This window comes from Zonotrichia leucophrys, chromosome 1A (assembly GCF_028769735.1).
Source record: "Zonotrichia leucophrys gambelii isolate GWCS_2022_RI chromosome 1A, RI_Zleu_2.0, whole genome shotgun sequence".
In the NCBI taxonomy this organism is placed as follows: Eukaryota; Metazoa; Chordata; class Aves; order Passeriformes; family Passerellidae; genus Zonotrichia; species Zonotrichia leucophrys.
Genome location: NC_088170.1, coordinates 41971405 through 41989828, shown reverse-complemented (window position 1 = coordinate 41989828; position 18424 = coordinate 41971405). Strand labels below are relative to the sequence as shown.

Genomic DNA, 18424 nt, shown 5'->3' with positions numbered 1-18424 from the left:
GCTGATGGGTGTTAGCCCTTTCAGGAGGGCACAGCACAATATCTCAGCTCTGATGTTTTGCTTCTCTTATGTATTCCTCCAAAATATATCTGTGATCTCTTCTTACACATCTTTTTTTTTTCTTGTGATTTGTGATCTAGGGCAAACATTTCTTCACCATCTCTGATATATATGCTTTATAAATTATGGGAAGCAACTCACTTCCTTTCTGTGCAGGTAGTTCAGAAAATTATAACCAGGATGTGTCACTAAGGCAGCCAGTCTGAGATTCTTCTTCTGACAGAAAATGGTACATCCTTTAGACAGTAGGGAACAATTCTAATATAGCGCAATTGGCAAAAAAAATCAGTGCTAATGTAGGAGAAGAATCCTTTGAGTAACAGCTCTCAGCTAGGTAGTCTTCTTGCACCTAAACCACAGCTGGTTGTAGAAGCCAATATAAATCTGGGAATAACAGTTTGCTACTCCCTGGTTTTACTTTGACCTCTCTTACCTTGAGTAAGAGAGGTATTTCAGTACATGGAGGCAGTCTTATTCAGGGCTGTTTGTGTGGAGTACTGTAACAATTGGTTTAATGAGTGTATTGAGACATTCAATGGCTTTTTTTGTTTGTTCACTTTATTACCAGGGTCTTTTCACCTTATTCACTTGATGTTTGATGACTACGTATTGTACCTGCTAGAATCACTCCATTGTCAGGAGAAAGCGAATGAGCTAATGAGGGCAATGAAGGGAGAAGGAAGCACAGGTGAGTCTGTTCTTTTATTCATTTTTATTCCACTGTTTTTTCTACCTTTTGTGTTAGGACATATCGTTGTCCTTATCTAACCTGCTGAGGCTTATCCAGGAGCAAAGCACTTCTGTCATGATGTGAAATAAATTATTGGGGAGGCATCCCTGGTTAATTCTGAAAGAGAACTGCCTGCTTCACAATGTCATCTGGATATCTGAAAACCCATTCCTAAGCACTTACTTGGTGTTTCAGTAAGAAATTTTTGTACTGAACCTTTTATCTTAGTTAATCTTTCTAAACCACCATTGAATTTCAATGGACTCAGTGTTAATAAGTTCACTGACATCAGTGGATTTCTACCAGTCTAAATAAGAGGAAGAGATAGCAGGAGTGAGAAAAGACAAATGGCAAAGCTGTTGTTTCTGGTACACTTACATTTTAAGTGCCTGTATACAGAAGGGGATTTTGAGTCCTGCTCCACTCCACAATGCCTTGCCAGAACAGAAGCAAGCAGGGATTGCTTTTAGTTTTTTCTGCTCTGGGAACCCCCTTGTATGAGAGGTCCTCCATGATCTTCCTTACTTCCATCTCCCATTAATTTTGGCACATTAACCCTCTCCATCATCTTTGAAAGTTTCATTCTCCATTTTAGCTGTGGCTTACTTTATCACCCTGTAGATTTATGGGAAGAAAAACATTTCAGTGATTAGGGTACTATCTTCTGTATGGTGCAAGACTTGAATTTAATTTGTTGCCCTGCCATAAGCTCTTGGGGCTTTGACAAACAAGCTGCTTATTCTTGCATATTTTCCACATACCTTTAGCAGCTAAAACTATCCAGAATATCCTCCTTTTTTAGTCAACAAAGAAAGAAGATCATAGCCCAAAGCCACAGGAATGCTCTGGAGACTCCTGTTCTTTTTAGAAATGTAATAGTACATTATAGGAGTACAACACTTAAACTGTCCATGCACCAGTTTCCTGCCTATGCAACAGGAAAAATTGCTCTTTCCTTTGAGAGGTCTTCTGGAGGTACAATGAAGGTTGTAATGGTGAATATTATAGAAGTACTTCTTTCAAAGATTTGTGGTTCCTGCTCAGTATTTCTTGAAATACACACTACAGTACCTAACTGCTTGCATTTTTTTTAAGTTTCTCAGTGTTACTTGACGCTACCTTTAGCTATGTTTGATGGGTTTTCTCTCATTCTGCAGCAGAAATACGAGAAGAAATTATTCTCAGTGAACCAGCTGCTCCAACTCCCTCCCCAGCACCATTCTCCCCAGCTAAATCTGCCACCTCTGTGGAAGTGCCCTCTGCCCCATCACCCATCAACAACCAGTCCCCAGAGTATGGTGGCATAACAGCCACTACAGGTAGGTTGGTTGGCTTCTGGCAGATAAATCTGCTTGAGGGTGGCTTTTGCACTTGGTCTCCTCAAATTGAGCCTCAGAACATGGTGTATTGGCTTGCAAGATATGACAAGCCTTCTCAAGCCAGAAATCTGTTCTCACTGTATCCACACATGATGTGCAGTCTACCAGGAAAAGGATCTAATGTTTTATATGCCTGAAGGAAGCAGGCCAAATATTTCAAGCTAGTGAGGTTTGCAAAATCCAAAATCACTAGTGGCTTAGGAATTCCTAGCTGGTAAAGTGACAGATGGGTATCTTTCAACATATTTAACATCCAAATATGTTTAAATAGCTGTGCACATTTCTCTCAGGGACCTTTTACACATTGCTGACAACTTTCATCAATCGATGTTAGAGATTAGGAATTACATGTTTGAAGTCTATTTTCAGTGTTATACTCTATTATGCAGCTGATAAGATTGTTGTATTCTAGTGGGCCCAAAAATTAAAAAAATCTGCACTTAAGGGACAGCTTAAACTTGTGGGTAGGATTGACAATAAGCATAAAACAATAAGCATAAAACTAGCTCCTTGTTTGGGCTGCATAAATGGCTAATATCTGCTATACTCTAGAGCAAAACTCATTACCTTTTGGATGTGGGTAGGACTGTCTGTCTGTATGATCAAAAGACAGTGTTTTCTTAATTCATGAAAAGACAGGCAGAAATGTGAGTGATTTTCAGAAGGCATTTCAGGCAGTGAAATTTCAGCTTTGCAGCTCCTCATTGAATAGGATGTACAATCAGAATGTGGAAACTATCGCTTTTGTGATGTACTAGAAAAGTTACAAAATCTTCTTGAAAGAATGTCATAAAGTAATGATTTACCACACCAGAGAATTTGGCAGTGGCTAAAGAACTAATAAATCTTTCTGAAAAATGTTTTTCATGTTTTCAGAGGCACCACAGGGAAGCACAATGCACGTTGTGCTGGAAAGAGATTTAAAAGTATTTGTTCCTGCATCACAACTTAAGATTTTTCACTGTTGGAGGCAATACAATAGTTAGGAGCAAAACAGGAAGTTATTATCCCTCAGGACAGTTAGACAAGAGACAGATGATTCCTAGACAGGGTAGGTGACCACATGGCTTCAGTCCAGGTGACAGTGGAGGTGGCAAAGCTATTTGACTCTTGCTGAAATGTTGACGTTGTGTGGAACTTGACCTGTAGGCATTGTGGGATGGTTGTGATGCCAGAACCAGAACTTAGTATGATGCAGCGCTGTGTGCAAAAAGAAAGGACTGAAAAGAAGGGAACTGTGTGTTCTCCAGGGCCATTGACTTAATGGAGGTCTGAGGGACTTGTATTTGGGCTGCAGATACCATAACTCCATGTGACTGTCATATAACAGTTAACCAAAAGCCATTTGCCCTTGTCCTGTCACTACAGGTCCTTGTAAGAAGTCCCTTTCCATCTTTCCCTTCAGGTATTGAAAGACCACAGTTGTTCCCATACTAGAACTTTTTAGGCAAGAAAGCTGTTTCTGATTATTTTAGTTCTTTTTTCCCTCTGCTTTTCATTTTTAGGTGGTTTTAAAGGCTTTCATTTGGTTGAATTGCATTTTACTCTTATGGTGTGGTGCAGTCTCACTTTTGAGAGTGTGAAAATAATTTTTGTCTTGCACAAGCCAAATTAGTCAATGCACGTAATGCTCTGGTTAACATTAAATATGAATATGTGACTATTTGTTTTTTCTTAATTAGTAATACCTCTATTTCCCATGTTCGTCATGTAGATGGACTCATTTTTGTTTGCTTTTTAGTTTGCTAAACTGTGGAATGCAGTGTTTATTCACATAATGCAACACAAAATAACAACTGTGTCTCAACTAAAGGAAACTTTAAAATAGGAGTGCTGAGGATGTATTACACACACTCAAACTACTTTACATACAGATCTGTGTCATTATATAGAATATTTTGAGACAGGAACATCTGTGCTGGAAATATCACACTATTTATTTTCTTATGTGTCTTTTATGAGGTAAATGTAAAATTTTACAAATGCTTTGCAGATCTTGAGAACTAGTTCCATTGGTCACCATTAGCTCTCAGATCCCCAATTTAGGGCATCATTAACTCTTTCTTGCTTGTGACATTAGCAATAAAAGTTAACTATTAAACTTGTATTTTAACCTTTTTTGCCTTCAGTCAGTGGTCAGTACAAAACCAGCAAATTAAACTGTTGCAATGACATGATGCTGAGCAAAAGAAAGGTAAATCCTATGTATCACTCTGTGGCATCTATCATGGCACCAGGAACATTTTACTTGAAACTTTTGTTAGGTTACTAGAACGTTAAAAGGCTAATTAGCCTCCATCCTTTCTAAACTACAAAGGCCAGATTAATGATTGTTGAAACTGCAACAATATTGTAGTAAAAGTAAAATTGGCTGACCATGCTGTTCTCTCCTAAAGCCCCTCTTAAAGCTCTGATTACTCATTTGCCAATGCAATTGTTTTTAGACAACCCAAAATGAGCTCTAAATTGTTAGTTCCTAATATCTTAGTAAAGTATGGAGTTTGCTGTTCAGTTTTAAGAAATCTATGCATGAAATAAGTCATCAGGTCAGCAATGGTCATTAAAAGTCACTGTTCTTCCAAGTCTGGGCGTATTAAAATTCTGGGAATACTGGCACAGATCTATCCCCTCTCATATTTGTGTGTATGAGCAGAACAATTTTTTGGTTCTTTTCCTAAAGCTTCAGCTCCTGGACTTACATAAGTATTTGAGAACATCAGCTCTTTCTCAACAATCAGAATTCAATTCTCATAGCTGCAGAGTGCAAAACTCTAAGGTTTCATTTTCAAAAGGCAATTCTTCCCTTCAAATGGAAAGGTTGGTGTTTTTCTAAAACTTTACAGGTGAAGTGATCTGTTTGGTGCGTAGGAACAGAATGGGGTTCTGACTCTGGATTTGAAGCTGACAGTACTGCTGACCATCAGACATAATGCACAGTGCTGGGAGTGTCTCACTGTGTCTTGGTGGTCATTTGCTCCAGCCTAAAGCAGATATAAAATGCAGCATTGTGAAGCATCTTCTGGGTTTTCTCTGCACTGGTGTACGTGATGGCATCAATGACAACAGAGCTGTTGTAGGACTAATAGCGGTTCCATTTATATTTGGCTCCTGTATAGATCAGATGGCCTCTTGGTTAGTATCCTCAAAATAACTTTTTTTTTTTAAGAGAAAAGAAAAAAGAGTGATAATAAATGAATTTTCCTATTTTAATCAAACCCTGCATGTTCAGAACACAAAGCAGAGCAAATTGTTGCTCAATCCCTATTGTTTTTGCTTCTTTCAAAAAAGCATTTCAGTTGGGTTCTGTCATATCTAAAAGAGACTTCATTTCTTGGAGTTCAATTCTGCAACCAGCTGAGGAAATTAGTCATAAAGGACTGAGACCTAGGCAGATATTAGAAAGCTAACTATGGAAACCTTTCACACTTAACTCATTCCTCCTTTTCCACCCACCACAACATTGGCAGTATCCTGGTTGACCTCATATGTACTTACACACAGTCTGCAAATCTGTAGCCATCTTCCATCCTTCCTCCCTGTATTCATAGTTAGGTCACTGAAAATAATAGCATCCCTTCCACAAAGGCAAAGAGAGGTGAGGCAAGGTTCACCAGAACATTCTGAGAAAAATATTTCTGCTTTCTGTCATTCTGGAAATCCAGAGTAAAACTCAACATACTTTTGTTTCTAAACCATAACCTGCAAAAGATAGGGAGTATTCCCTCAAGCAGCTGTGTGAGGTACTACCCTCTAGTACCTCACACAATTCTCGGTTTGGAGAATTAAACAAAGAGCTCTCCCAGTGCAAGATCTACTTTCTACATTTGTTTCTGTGACATCTGGACAAGCAAAAGCTTGTTACCCTCCAGCCATTTATTTTAAAGTTGAACTGAGGCGGCTGACAGTTAGATTTGAATACCTGGAGTGGCGTCTCTCATCCAAGGAATTTGACTTCCCACAGGGAGCACATGAAACAACTTGCTGTCCTGGACTCACTCATTTTCTTCAGACTATGCTAAGATCCCCGCTATTTTTTGAAAAAAGCAAAGGAGATTGTCACAATGTCTGAAGCCAGTCAAATCACTATATTTGATAAAATGCAAACGGTCTTTTGGCTCTATTATTACTGCTTCTTATTAGAAGTAGGAAGATTATGAGATTTTTTTGATCAATAGCCAATTTTTTTGTTGGAAAAAATAAAATCAGGTCAAAGTAAAACTTCAGTTTTATAGTGAAGCAAAAAGTAGGAAAAAAAAGCCCAAATAATAATGTTACCTAAAAATAAACATTTGGGGTTTTTTACCCTCTTTGTAGCCCTTTCCTTTCTCTTTGTTTTTGCCTTTTGCATTTAGGCCTGTTTTGAAAGAGAGTTGCAAATTTTGTTTTGGAAGATAACACTGGGAAAATATGTTGACCTTTTGAAATTGAAATGCTTCATTAAGATATTCTGTAGACAAGCTGTTGATATTTTCAAAACTCTTTTGTTTTCAAATGAAGCTCTTTGGTAACTGCATAAGTACATCTGGTCCCTTGCACCTAAACTGTATTTTTTAGCAAAGGCAGCCTTCCTTAAACATTTTCCCAACTCAAGGAACCATGAATGTTTATTTGTCCATGGCAACAGGAGTTGCTTTTCTTGTTAGGGTCTTGGAGATCTCAGTGGTTCCCTGCATTGGGAGGAGATGAAAACAAAGTTCGAGAGTCAGTGGCAGAAAATGCAGGCATGTGACAACAGACATCACAAATACTCTTGGCCATAACACATCCAAGGTTTTGTATTGTAAGAGCACCAAATCACACCCTGCTGAAGTATTTCAAGTGGACTTACTTTGCAAAGCTCAGAATGCCTTCAAGTCAGTTGCAGAATTATGCATTTCCTACAAAAAAAGAGTTTATTTGCCTGATTTTGCCAAGTAAAATCACATGCGGCTGAAGAAAATAATGCAAATTTGAAATAGGCTTTTCATTTCCTAAAGCCATGGAGTAGACACAGACCTGGGAGTACAATCACTTCCCCCTCTGAATTAAGCCCTTTCATGCTACAGGATGTCCTAGAATCCATACTGAAAAAAAACGGAGTCACCTCCTGGAATTCCTTTTAGCTGAAGAAAAAGAGTCAAGAGTGCGCAGAGACCCCCAAACCAGTGTTCTTATTGGGTTAAATTCAGTGTTCTGGTCCTCATTTGCAGGGTAATCTCAGCCAGTATGGTCATGACCTCCAGCAAGAGCTATGTTATACTGGAACAATGGATCTGTCAGCCTCCTGAGTGAAAGGGGTGTGTGCAAAGGACAAAGGTTTCTCAGCAGCTGGCTCATGAAACTGGAGTTCCTGCCTGGAAGGGATCAGGATGATTAAAAAACTCAGCACCTTCTAAGCAAAATGGAAAACCCACTCCTTTGCTTTGCTCTTCCCACAAATGCTCTACATGACAAAACCAAATTAAGTCCAGCCTCTGCTGCCACTAAAAACAAAGAAAGAAATTTTATTTGCAGGAAAGAAATGACTAGGCTATTTCTGTCTATCTACTTGCCATAATTTGGGGATCTTTGTAGTGTTGCTGCTACAAGGGCTGGTACCTGGTTGGGTGGAACAGGTACAAACTGCAAAAGGATTAAAGATATTTATTTGCATAACACTATTTTTTTCTAACCCTTCATTGTTCTGATTGTACTTCCTGCCTCAGTCCAGGCCTCAGAGCTGAGCAGGCCAGCAGCCCTCTCCATATGAGAGAGACCCCAGGGTTTGGTGCATCATGCCTGAGAAATCTTAGCATTGGTGTTCTTCCATTTCTAAGTCCTGTTTGGGGTTTTGGTTTTTTCTGCAAAATTATTTCAACACCACACTGGAAGTCTACAGTGTGAGCCATTCCAGATGTGTTTCATTCTTCTGGATCCTTGCATGCTCCAAATGATCTATATGTGTTGATATTTATGCCTCAGATACGACTGGTCTGTTCGCTTCGGTCAGTGCACTTTCTGTGATCATTGCCTGTTTGCTTGTTTTCCTATAACTGTCTCAAGGCATGGCACCTCTGTGGATGACAGCCCATGTTTAATGTGTTCCTCTGGCTCCTCTCCGTCTGCAGGGGCTATGCAATCCTACACATGGTCGCTCACCTACACTGTGACAACAGCTGCTGGGTCACCTGCTGAGAATTCCCAACAGCTGCCCTGCATGAGGAGCCCACACGTACCTGCTTCATCTGTCACACACCGGATACCTGTTTATCCCCACAGAGAAGAGCATGGGTAAGGCACTTCTCACTGCCTTGGGTTTTCTGACGTGTTTTTTGGTGGGATTTGGAGGAAATTCTGCTTTAGTGGTTTTTTTTTTTTAAATACAGTGAAAGCTGTTTCTTGATGTAGTTGAGTCTGTATTCCAAAGATGCTGGTATCATAATTCTTTGGCTGTTGTTGCTATTCTATAATTATATTATCTCTTAGTTTTATAATCTCATTTAATTCTATTCAAAACTGCAGTAGGCCTGGAGGATATTTTCTAAAAAAGAAGGCTTAAGTAGATTTCTTCTCTGATTCCTGTTTTCCTGTGCCATGTTTGAAAAAGCTAGATGTGCCCAGAGAACAACCCTACTGTACCATGTGTCAGGAGAGGTGATTCTTCTCTTTTGCTCAGCACTGCTGAGACCACATCTGGATCCAATTCTGTGCTCCCCAGTACCAGACAGACACAGGCATACTGGAGTAAGTCCAGAAAAGGGCCACTTTAATGGTGATGGTGGGACTGGATCATCTGTCATACAAAGAGAGACTGAGAAAGCTGAGGTTATTTAGCATCAGGCAGAGAGGGCTCAGGGAGGGTCTTATCAGTGCATATAAATACCTGCTGGGGGGATGTAAAGAAGACAGAGACAGGTGCCTTCCAGCAGTATTTAATGACAGGACAAGCACAAACAGAAGTATGAAAAATTCTTTTAAAAATAAAACAAAAAAGTTGCTTTAATGTAAGTGTGATCAAACCCTGGGGCAGGCTGCCCAGAAAAGCTATGGAGTTTTCATCCTTGCTGATGTAGAAACTCCAGCTGGACACAATTCTGGGCAGGCTCCTCTCATGGACGCTGCTTTGAGCAGGGGGTTTAGACTAGATAGACTCCACAGGTCCCTTCCAACCTCAGTGATTCAATAACTACTGTTAACCTGCAGATGAAAAAACTTCCATGGTTTGGTCATACAGACACATTATCACCATAATATTCTAATATTCTCCATCACCAAAATTTGCTCAAGGCTCTCAATTAAAACAATTACAGGTAAAAATTTATGTAACATTATTTCTTCTGGAAAAGTTTTGGACAGTTGCTAAAGATCTCAGTGCTGTTTTCATTAAGCAGCATTTCTTCTGTGCCATCCTCATTTGATTCAGTGCATAACTCACAGACGTCCATAACTAACACACAAGTCATAAACTGATTGATGGAGAAGAAATAGACAATATAGCAAGATCAGCAAATGCCCAAGTGGTGCTATGATGCAAGAGGTTCAAAAGGTTTTACTGTGTTCCTCAGTCTTGTTGCAAACTCATTAACTTTGCCAGAAGTGTTTTCCCAGTGTGAAGGACTCTAAACTGTTTGGAAGGGTATCAGTAGATTAATTTGAACCCTGCATCTTATTCCATCTTGGATGTGATTAGGTTTAGATATCTGTTTGAATGTCACTATTAAGGTCTTACTGGGAAAACCTGGATAAGGAGAAAGGGAACATCTTTCTTATCCAGAAATATGACTGTTAGGTGGAGGCAGAAATAGAACAGCACAGAGGTTCCAGAGCTGAGAGTATTCAAGACTTGGAACAGACCACAGTAAGACAGGGTCTATGTTATGTGTGTATATATGTGAGAATTTGTTGTTTCTGCAGGTATCTCTTGCCTCTGGTGTTGGATTATGGTGATTTGAGGAAACATTTTAATCTAGGTGAATCAGCTTTTCTGAGAGACAACAAAGATTAGATGTTCACATGTTCACAAAAGTGGGGAGATTGCAGAAAGTGTTCATGCATCTTCTGCTAGCGAATGGTTCAAACAATGGTGGCTAACACTGACTCAGTAGCTAAGGAAACTGCTCCTTCCTTTGCTTCTGCATGCCCCCAGGCAGGAGTTTGGAATTCAACAAAGAGAGTAGACAGGTTCTCCAACCTCACATCCATAAGGGAGTGCCCTTATGGAGCTGGCTGTGCTAAAGCTGAACATTGTATGCTTCAGATTCAAACTAACTCACTTCTCTCCCTCCCAAAAAAGGAACATCTGACTGAAGTACATGGAGGTGGCTGAACTCATTGTATTTCTTCAAGTCAGGGCTTACCATACTTCCTCAGCCTGGACAGCAATTTCCTGGGAACATGGCATTAGATAATAATAAAAGGGAAAGACACTTTCTCCTCAGAAAGTGCAGAGCTGAGTCTGCAGTTTAAAATTAGTCACAGAAACATGCTGGGTCTCTCTCTTTGATGTTGTGCTGGACACACACTTTCACTAGTGGCATCTGCTTCCCATCTGAGCTGGAAAATATCTTTTTGAAAAGGATTTAAAATATGATCCTCCTATTAAAAAATAAAAAGGTATGTTTCATAAAAGTTGTGGAATGATTAGTGCAAATAAATTATTGTGCATACTAAAAGTGGCTTTTGATGTATTTTAGATACACAGGAAGTTACAACTATGGTAGCTATAGCAACCAGCATCCCCATCCAATGCAGAGTCAGTATCCATCCTTACCACATGATGCTGCTATTTCTGGACCACTTCACTACTCAGCTTACCACAGAAGCTCTTCACAGGTAATCTCCATTTATTACTTGATGATAGTTGTTATAACATGTAAAATAATTCCTTTTTAAAATTTATCAGCATATTAGCTGTCTGAATTCATAAGCTGTCTAGATATCGATGGCTCCTCTTTTTTTTTATTTTCTAATATTACCTAGGTATCTTTTCATTTCAGTGGAGATCAGAAGTAGCTTTAGATTGTTGGTATAAAGTATTAACTCTAAAATCCAGCAGTCTGGATCTGTTTCTGTTTTAAGGAGTAGCTAAAGCAAAACAATTATAACTATTTGTATGATTCTTAGGAGTTGCGAGCAGGAAGAAATCTCTAAGAAGAAATAAAATTTCATTTAGCTGAGGATGCAGAGGCCATAGTGAGTTCTTGTGGGGTCTCTGCTTTTGAGGATACCCATGTTTAGGAATTTGCCAAAACAGTGAGTTCTGCATATAGTTTGAATAACTTCAGGACACCACTGCAGAGGTTGTTTAACCTGTATCCTGTGGTCTCCTACTAAAATGTTTAAAAATTATACCAATAACTCTTCCACCTCACAAAGCTGAGCCAGTAGGAGCCAGCACTGAGGAGATGTGAAGATCAGATCTGGCAAGAGTTCCAAAGTAGTGCCACTGTTGGAGGGCTGATGCAGTTGGTGCTTACTCAGTGTAGGCAGCTCCTCTCTGGGCTCTCTGCTGGAAGACTGGCAAAGGGCAGACACAGGCAGAAGGTGATGGCATCGGGGTATTCCACTTCCATTTACACAGCACCACTTACCCTCTACCAGAAATTTATAAAAGTGTATGAGGGACTGCCATGCTTAACTATCATCACTGGACTGCAACAGTTTCATACCAGATGCAAATGAATTTGGTAGTGCTTTGAAACTGAGCACAAAAAAGCTGCATCTTATTCTGGTCTTCAGAATCAATCTGCCACATGACCTTAAGGAGTTATTTCTCCTTTTTATGCGTCATTTTCCCTAGCTGTGAGATAAGAATCATGGTATTGATCTCCTTAAAGCTTTTTGAGACCTGTACAAACTCAAGATGTTCATTTGGAGCAGTTCAACAATGGCTTAGGGAAAGGACGAGCTACAACTTCTCATCCATTTGTAGCACCTGGTCTATCAGACTACATGACGTGTCCGGCTTTGTCTGAGGGTTTTTGCAGCTGCTCCATCTTCAGCAGGAAAGTGAATGAACACTGAAGTGCAGTGTCCTGGGACAGGTTTGTTTTCTTCCATTTGTCAATATAGGTCTTACCCTGTTATCTCAAGAAACAAGTAAAGCAAATCAAGATCAACACATTTTTAGTACTCATATCCTGGTTAACATGCTGTATGCAAGCAGTAGCAAACACTGAACTCAGGCAAATATCTTTCACACTGTAGTAGGCTGTCTCTACAAGTGCAGATGTCAGATCATTTTTTTCTCTCTTGCTAGTCTTTGAAACACTGTCCTGAAGACATATGAAGAACAGCTATGCTTTAATTATCACACTTTAAAGGAAAATTATTTCAACTTCTATGTGGCATATTCTTTCTCATTCTGCTTATAAACTGAGATGGAATTGCACAGCAGAACACAGCCAAAAAAAACATATCAATGTGCTTGTTCGGTATTGAGAGGAGTTACAAACTGGAACTTTACTTTTGAAAAATTATTTCAAAGTACTTAACAGTTTGATATAAAATTTGCTGACAGTGTTTTTAAAGCTAAGTTAGCTAAGTTAGCTGTGATAATAAGTCCTTTCTTTGCTACTTTTAACAAAAAAAAAAGTTCATAAGATATCCCTAATAAGATGTTAGGGAACTGCTCTTTTTCTAATGGTCTTTGTGAGGGGAACATGTTGAAAGGAGTTGCAGTAGGACTCGTGATGTTGCAAAATCAAAATACAGGAAGCCAAATTTACAATGAATATATCAACAGCTGCCACTATACTTGAAACCAAAGGGGCTGCAATATGCAGAGCTGTGGGAGTATAATCAGCTGGGAAGAGGAGGCTTTGACCATAACTTTCAAAAGAACTCTTTGTTATAATCTACATTCTGGCCAAATATAGAACTTTGGCTCCACTTTAGCAACTATTCTACCATGCTCTTTAGAACAGTGTCTAGGGATTAACTCCTTTGGGAAAAAAAACCCCAAACAATCTGTGTGTGTGATAAATTCTCTACAAACATGGATTCAGGGAGAGCCCTTGCCCCAAAAAAGGATCTGAGCCAAAGCGGGTGGCATGTAGTTGTGGTGGGGTTTTAGCTGCATCTATTAATAACTGTTTTGGTCTTGAAGAACATCATATCCAACCTCTTTCTATGGAAAAGAGTGACACACCCCAGGTTTTATCAGCTACTTTGAAAATTTTGATTTTGTCATTGGAATCTTGAGAGTGAGGCTGTGCTGGGGAAGAAGTCACACAGATGTAGATATTTTACTATTTACTATTTTAATATTTATTATTCAATATTACTTTACAGATCTCAAAAAGCGCAGGTGGGGGTCTGGCAGTATAGGCTGACTAATTTCCACTGATGGCTAAGATTCTTTTTGATGACAGGAACAGTCTGTTCAAACCTTGGTCTTAATCCCAATTTTTTCTTCTTCCCTCACCATCTGTGAGTAATTCTCAGAACAGTTCCTTACTTGTAATTCCAGGCCTGATTGCTCATTTCTTGACTTGGCTTACTGGCCAAGAGCCTGGCAGACAAATGAAAAATGATCTACAGATTGATCTCTTACTACCTAATTCTCCAAGACATAGTGCAGGATTGCATACAATATTCTGGTGCTACTCCACCGTCATATAGAAGGGGATTATTTTGTGTGTGTGTGTGTGTGTGTGTGTGTGTGTGTGAACATAAACACATCTATACAGAGACTTTATTTCATCAGCTCATTATTTCTTCTGCTTCTGTAGTTTAGGTACCAGGTGCCAGGGTCGAAGATATGCAACAACTCTTGCCTAAAGCCTCTGAGAGGTCTCATCAACCTATGCTGAGTTTAGCAGAGAGATACAACATCTTCACAAAGTCACAGTGTAGGCTTGACTGGCTTCTGAGCACAGCTTTTATCTGCAACATCCACCCTCACTGGACAGGTCTTAATCCTCTTTCAGGCTATCCAAAGTATTTCAATTCACATAGTTCTACCTTTTGCTTAGATACAAACTAATCCATGCTGCAGTAATCTTTCTTTGTAAATTTCAATGCTAACACTTTTAGTAGGAAGAATAAACCTACTAATAATTAGAATAATCTGCAGTAGTACACATTTTAACGTATCTGGTAACATATAAAGATGCACATCTTTAACTGTAAGTATCCTAATGTGTAGCTGTAGTGAATCACACTGTAGGTTCAGTTATACAGGTCCTATCTCTAGCACAGACCAGAAACAGGTGTGTGGAGGAAAAGTCTTAGAAGTAGGGTAAGTAGAAGGTAGTCCTTTCACCAGCATAGCAATGATGCCTTCGGCAAGAGCTAACCTAGGGATATCCTGAGTAGGAAGCCGCAGTTGGAATGATGTTTTTGTAGCAAACCACTCTCCATTACCCTGTCTTTGAGCTTTTTTGTACGTATGCACTTTGTCAGGCATTGCATGAAACACGCATTCTCTTGTTATTGCATTGGGTGCCCTAGGGTTTTTTGGGTGATGAGGAATAGTGAATATTCATTCCCTGTTTATCTTCTCTCACCGTTCAAGACATAATAGATCTGCATCACTCCTTCCTCACCTCCTCCCTGTCATCTCTTGCAGAATTTAGCATTATCATCTCTTTAGTTTCTGTTGTGACAGGTGCTCTGTGCACTGGAGTTATCCAAGGACTGCGGGGCTGTGAATGTCCTGTTCTCTCAGTTGTGCTAAAGAGGGAACCTGATGGAGCTGGAGCTCCCCTCCAGCCTTTCTGTGCAAACTTGACTCTCAGAGTAGGTAGGAGGGCTCAGCCAAGAAGCTGCCACATTAACCACCTAGATCTGAGAATCCCTCCTTGATACCACACTAAACACAGCCTCATTTTACCTTTTCTCTTTTGCTGTTTCCAAAATGGAACAGCCATCTCCAAACAGTCAATCTCAGGTGACAGAGAGCCATAGAAGCAGCACAGCAACATTTCTTCTTTTGTACCATGCTCCTCCTATCTTAAAGACAAGAATGAATCTATTTATTTGTTTGTTTTATTGTTTGTTTTTGCTGCCTTTAAGCTGCATTTATGAAGATCATCATTTACTTCCATGGCGTGGGCAGCAGAACAAATCCCTCTGGAAAATGCCGCAGCAGTACAGTCTGCTGCTCAGCAGTAGCTCAGGTCTGCACCTCTCAGAGGCCCAGAGCACAGTGTTTGGGCCATAGTTAAAGGAAATTTAAGCAGTGTTATTACTCTGACTCTCCTGAACTGCTCTGTGGAGTGCAATGATCTCATAAAACTTGCCAGGGTGCAGCATGCAGCACGACTCAGTTTTTCTGTAAAATACTGCATGCCACAATTCCACTTAACCATGTCTTCACTTCATATATCTCTGCAGCAGGATTTTCTAGAAGCAGTACTGGAAAACAGTAGTAACTTTTTTGTGACAATGAGGAAGCCAAAGAAATCCTCTCTCAGACAGAGCCCATGCTTCAGTGTCCATTCATGTTGTTCTGGCTCATCTACTTTGGGAAAAAAAAAAAAAGGGAAAAGTTCTTAATCTTTCAGCTTATACACATTATAAACTTATGACTATACCAGCGCAGTAAGAATAACACCCTCCCCAATAACCACTCTGTCATCAAACAGCTGGTAATGACAGAAAGACAGAAATACTGCCCAAATCCCACCCATGCAGCAAGAGTCATTGTTCCCCAACTGTATGCCTTTATAAGGGCCTTGAGACTGTTAGCATGTAATTGAAGTAATTATGTATTGAATGCAACAGGAAACAGATGTCTTCATTTGAGATAATTACAAATAGCATTTTCCTAAGGCTCCAAATGCCACTCCCAAAAGTACCAAAATCCCTTAGATGGACTTCAAAGTTTCACTCAGCTTAATTAACAGATTCAATAAGGTTCAATTTGTGGAGAAAAGGGTAAATTTAGGGTGATAAAGATGCCTTTAATCAATAGTATCAATTATGTAATTTTATAAGATTTAAGCATATTTTTATGAAGTTAATTTATAGCCAGCTCTCCACAGTTCAGAAGTTTCTGGTATGTGTTACTTGCAAGTCCTAAAGTAGTGGCTAGCATGCAATGTTAATTTACAGCATCCAGCAAAGTGGGAGCTAATACAATGTAAAGTCAGAGCCACATTCATAAGGAAAATATTTTGCTGTTTGGACACTGAAACCTTTCACTTCCATTTATAATTGGTTGGTGAGTTGAAAATAAGGATAAAGAGATTATTCTCCATCCTTTCACTGTAGAACCTCAGCCTTCACTTCATGGGAAGACATATTTAATGTTGTATTTTCTAAAATAATACTAAAATAAATTGAATTAATTTTACTTTTTTGGGCAAGGCCTTAACAATAATCTGCTCAAAGTCTCACGGGCTTAAAGGGCTTCTTGTCTAGGTCTAATGGCAGCAGTAGTAACAACTGTGAGTCAACCCAGAAAATGGTAATTTCCTGTCAAGAGTCCTCCAACAAATGTCGCTTTTATATCTGGCAAAGATCACTAGGCCCCAGTGTTTTGAGTTCAGCTTAAGCACTCTTCATTAACCGGATGTAGAGTGTGAAAGGTGATTCAGGCAGCATGGGCAGGCATCCGCCCAGATGGCTCTGCTTTGGACACTCCAACAAGGCTGAATAGATGCTTCATTGGGTGAGTTAATAGTCAGGCAGGGGCCAACGAGTACTTTAAAAATATTGTCTTTCAATAGTCTCTTCACTGTAGGGAAAAAGAAGCCACTGAGTCATTTGCGATTAGCTGACCTACCATTACAAAACTTTCCATCTTGCATTCAGCCATAACAGAATTTATTGTAAAATACTGGATATTTAGAGTCTATGTTATTTTCAAGCAATTATTCTTTTTATATTCATGACACATTCATAAACACAGCTGCATTGGGTGCGCACGATGAAAAGGAAAAGCAGCACACTGTATCCTGTCCCCTTATGCAGAGCCATTCCCCTGCCTTCTCAGTAAGCCTAGGCATGGCCTCTGGGCTGCATATTGGAGGAGGAAAATCTTTCTTTTTTGGTGCATCCTGAAGTTCATTCTGGGAGCCAAGATTTCATTCACTCACTGGCACAAGTTTTGTGGTTCCAAACGACCAAAAAGACATCATGTGGCTTCCCCACATATTGCTGTGTACAACAAGGGGACCCACCACAATATTCCCAGAGTTCATTCTCTTCTTCTTGATGACAGGTGAATGTTTTTGCAGCCTACAAATTTTCAAATAGCAAATTATCCTGGCTGAAGACGGATTTCTCTTGGCATTTGTAAGGGATATGAAAGCACGTAATTCCCCTGTTAGAAGTCACAACCTTTGTTTCAAAACCTCAAGGGAAAATTGCACTGAGACAGGATGGCAAAGGCTTCTGTTATGGTTAACAACAGAATAGCTCAATTATCTCATTGTGAAGGAGACGAGAGAATCACTGGTGTATTATGGCAGAAGTCTAGGGTAACCCTGTTATAGGTACGCTCTTTAGTACAAGAATCTACAGTGATTTAATGTATAGATCAATGGGTAATAAAGGCAAAGTCCACCACAACTGGTATCAAGTAAAACCCTTCTGAAGACAAGGAAGAAAGTTTTTAGCTTGTGACACATATTGCTTCAAAGCTTGAGTTTCATTGTTAATGGTCATTGGAAGTTCTCACTTCAATGAAAGCTTTTGGAAAGCCAACAAGTCTGAAGACTTGGTTCTCCTTCAAAGGAATATAAGGCTTTTTCTGCTCAGTATGTAAGCTCTGCTGAACTTTCCTACTGAAAAAACTTCCTGTGGAGTGAATTTGGAAATTTAGATGATATTGTAGAAACCTGTTGTCAGTGTTGCCAGGATGTCAGGAGCCAGGACATCCCTCTGGCTGTCCTGAGCAATCAAGACTCCTGCCAGGCACAGAGCCCAAAATGCCTGTGGTTTTGATTATGACCCATGGAGCAAATTACCAACCTTGTATGAAGATCAGCAAGCCACAACAGTTTAAGTAGAATATTAATGAAGTTATCACAGGGTGGAAAAGTAGATTTTAGGGGTTTTTGTATGGGGGCTCAGGAGGCAAGATGGAGGGAACTGGGCGTGTCCAGCCTTTCTCCTTCTTCTTCTTCTTGGCCTCCATCTTCTGCTGTGATGTTGGCACTTACAGGTTGGTTTAGAGTAGAAGCTCACTGTCTAACATAGGTGATAGGTATTGGAAAGTAATTGTAAACATTGTATACGTAGTTTTTAGACCTAACACTGTATGTGGGCAGGCAGAGTGCCTCAGACTGTCTTGCTGAGCTGACCTTGTCAGGGCAGGAGAAAATTTTTTATAGATAAGATACAATAA

The 18424-nt window shown here is 39.7% G+C and overlaps 1 protein-coding gene across 4 annotated transcripts in view; it reads left to right on the top strand.

Moving 5' to 3' along the window:
* RFX4 (regulatory factor X4) overlaps positions 1–18424 on the top strand; it is an 88462-nt gene that overhangs the window by 66908 nt on the left and 3130 nt on the right. For 3 of the 4 annotated variants that reach the window (XM_064702527.1, XM_064702526.1, XM_064702529.1), the window contains 4 exons: positions 629–748; positions 1948–2109; positions 8256–8418; positions 10821–10959. In XM_064702527.1, the coding sequence (XP_064558597.1) occupies positions 629–748; positions 1948–2109; positions 8256–8418; positions 10821–10959 (584 nt within the window). The remainder of the gene's footprint in view (positions 1–628; positions 749–1947; positions 2110–8255; positions 8419–10820; positions 10960–18424) is intronic. The other variant, XM_064702528.1, reaches the window with a different exon arrangement.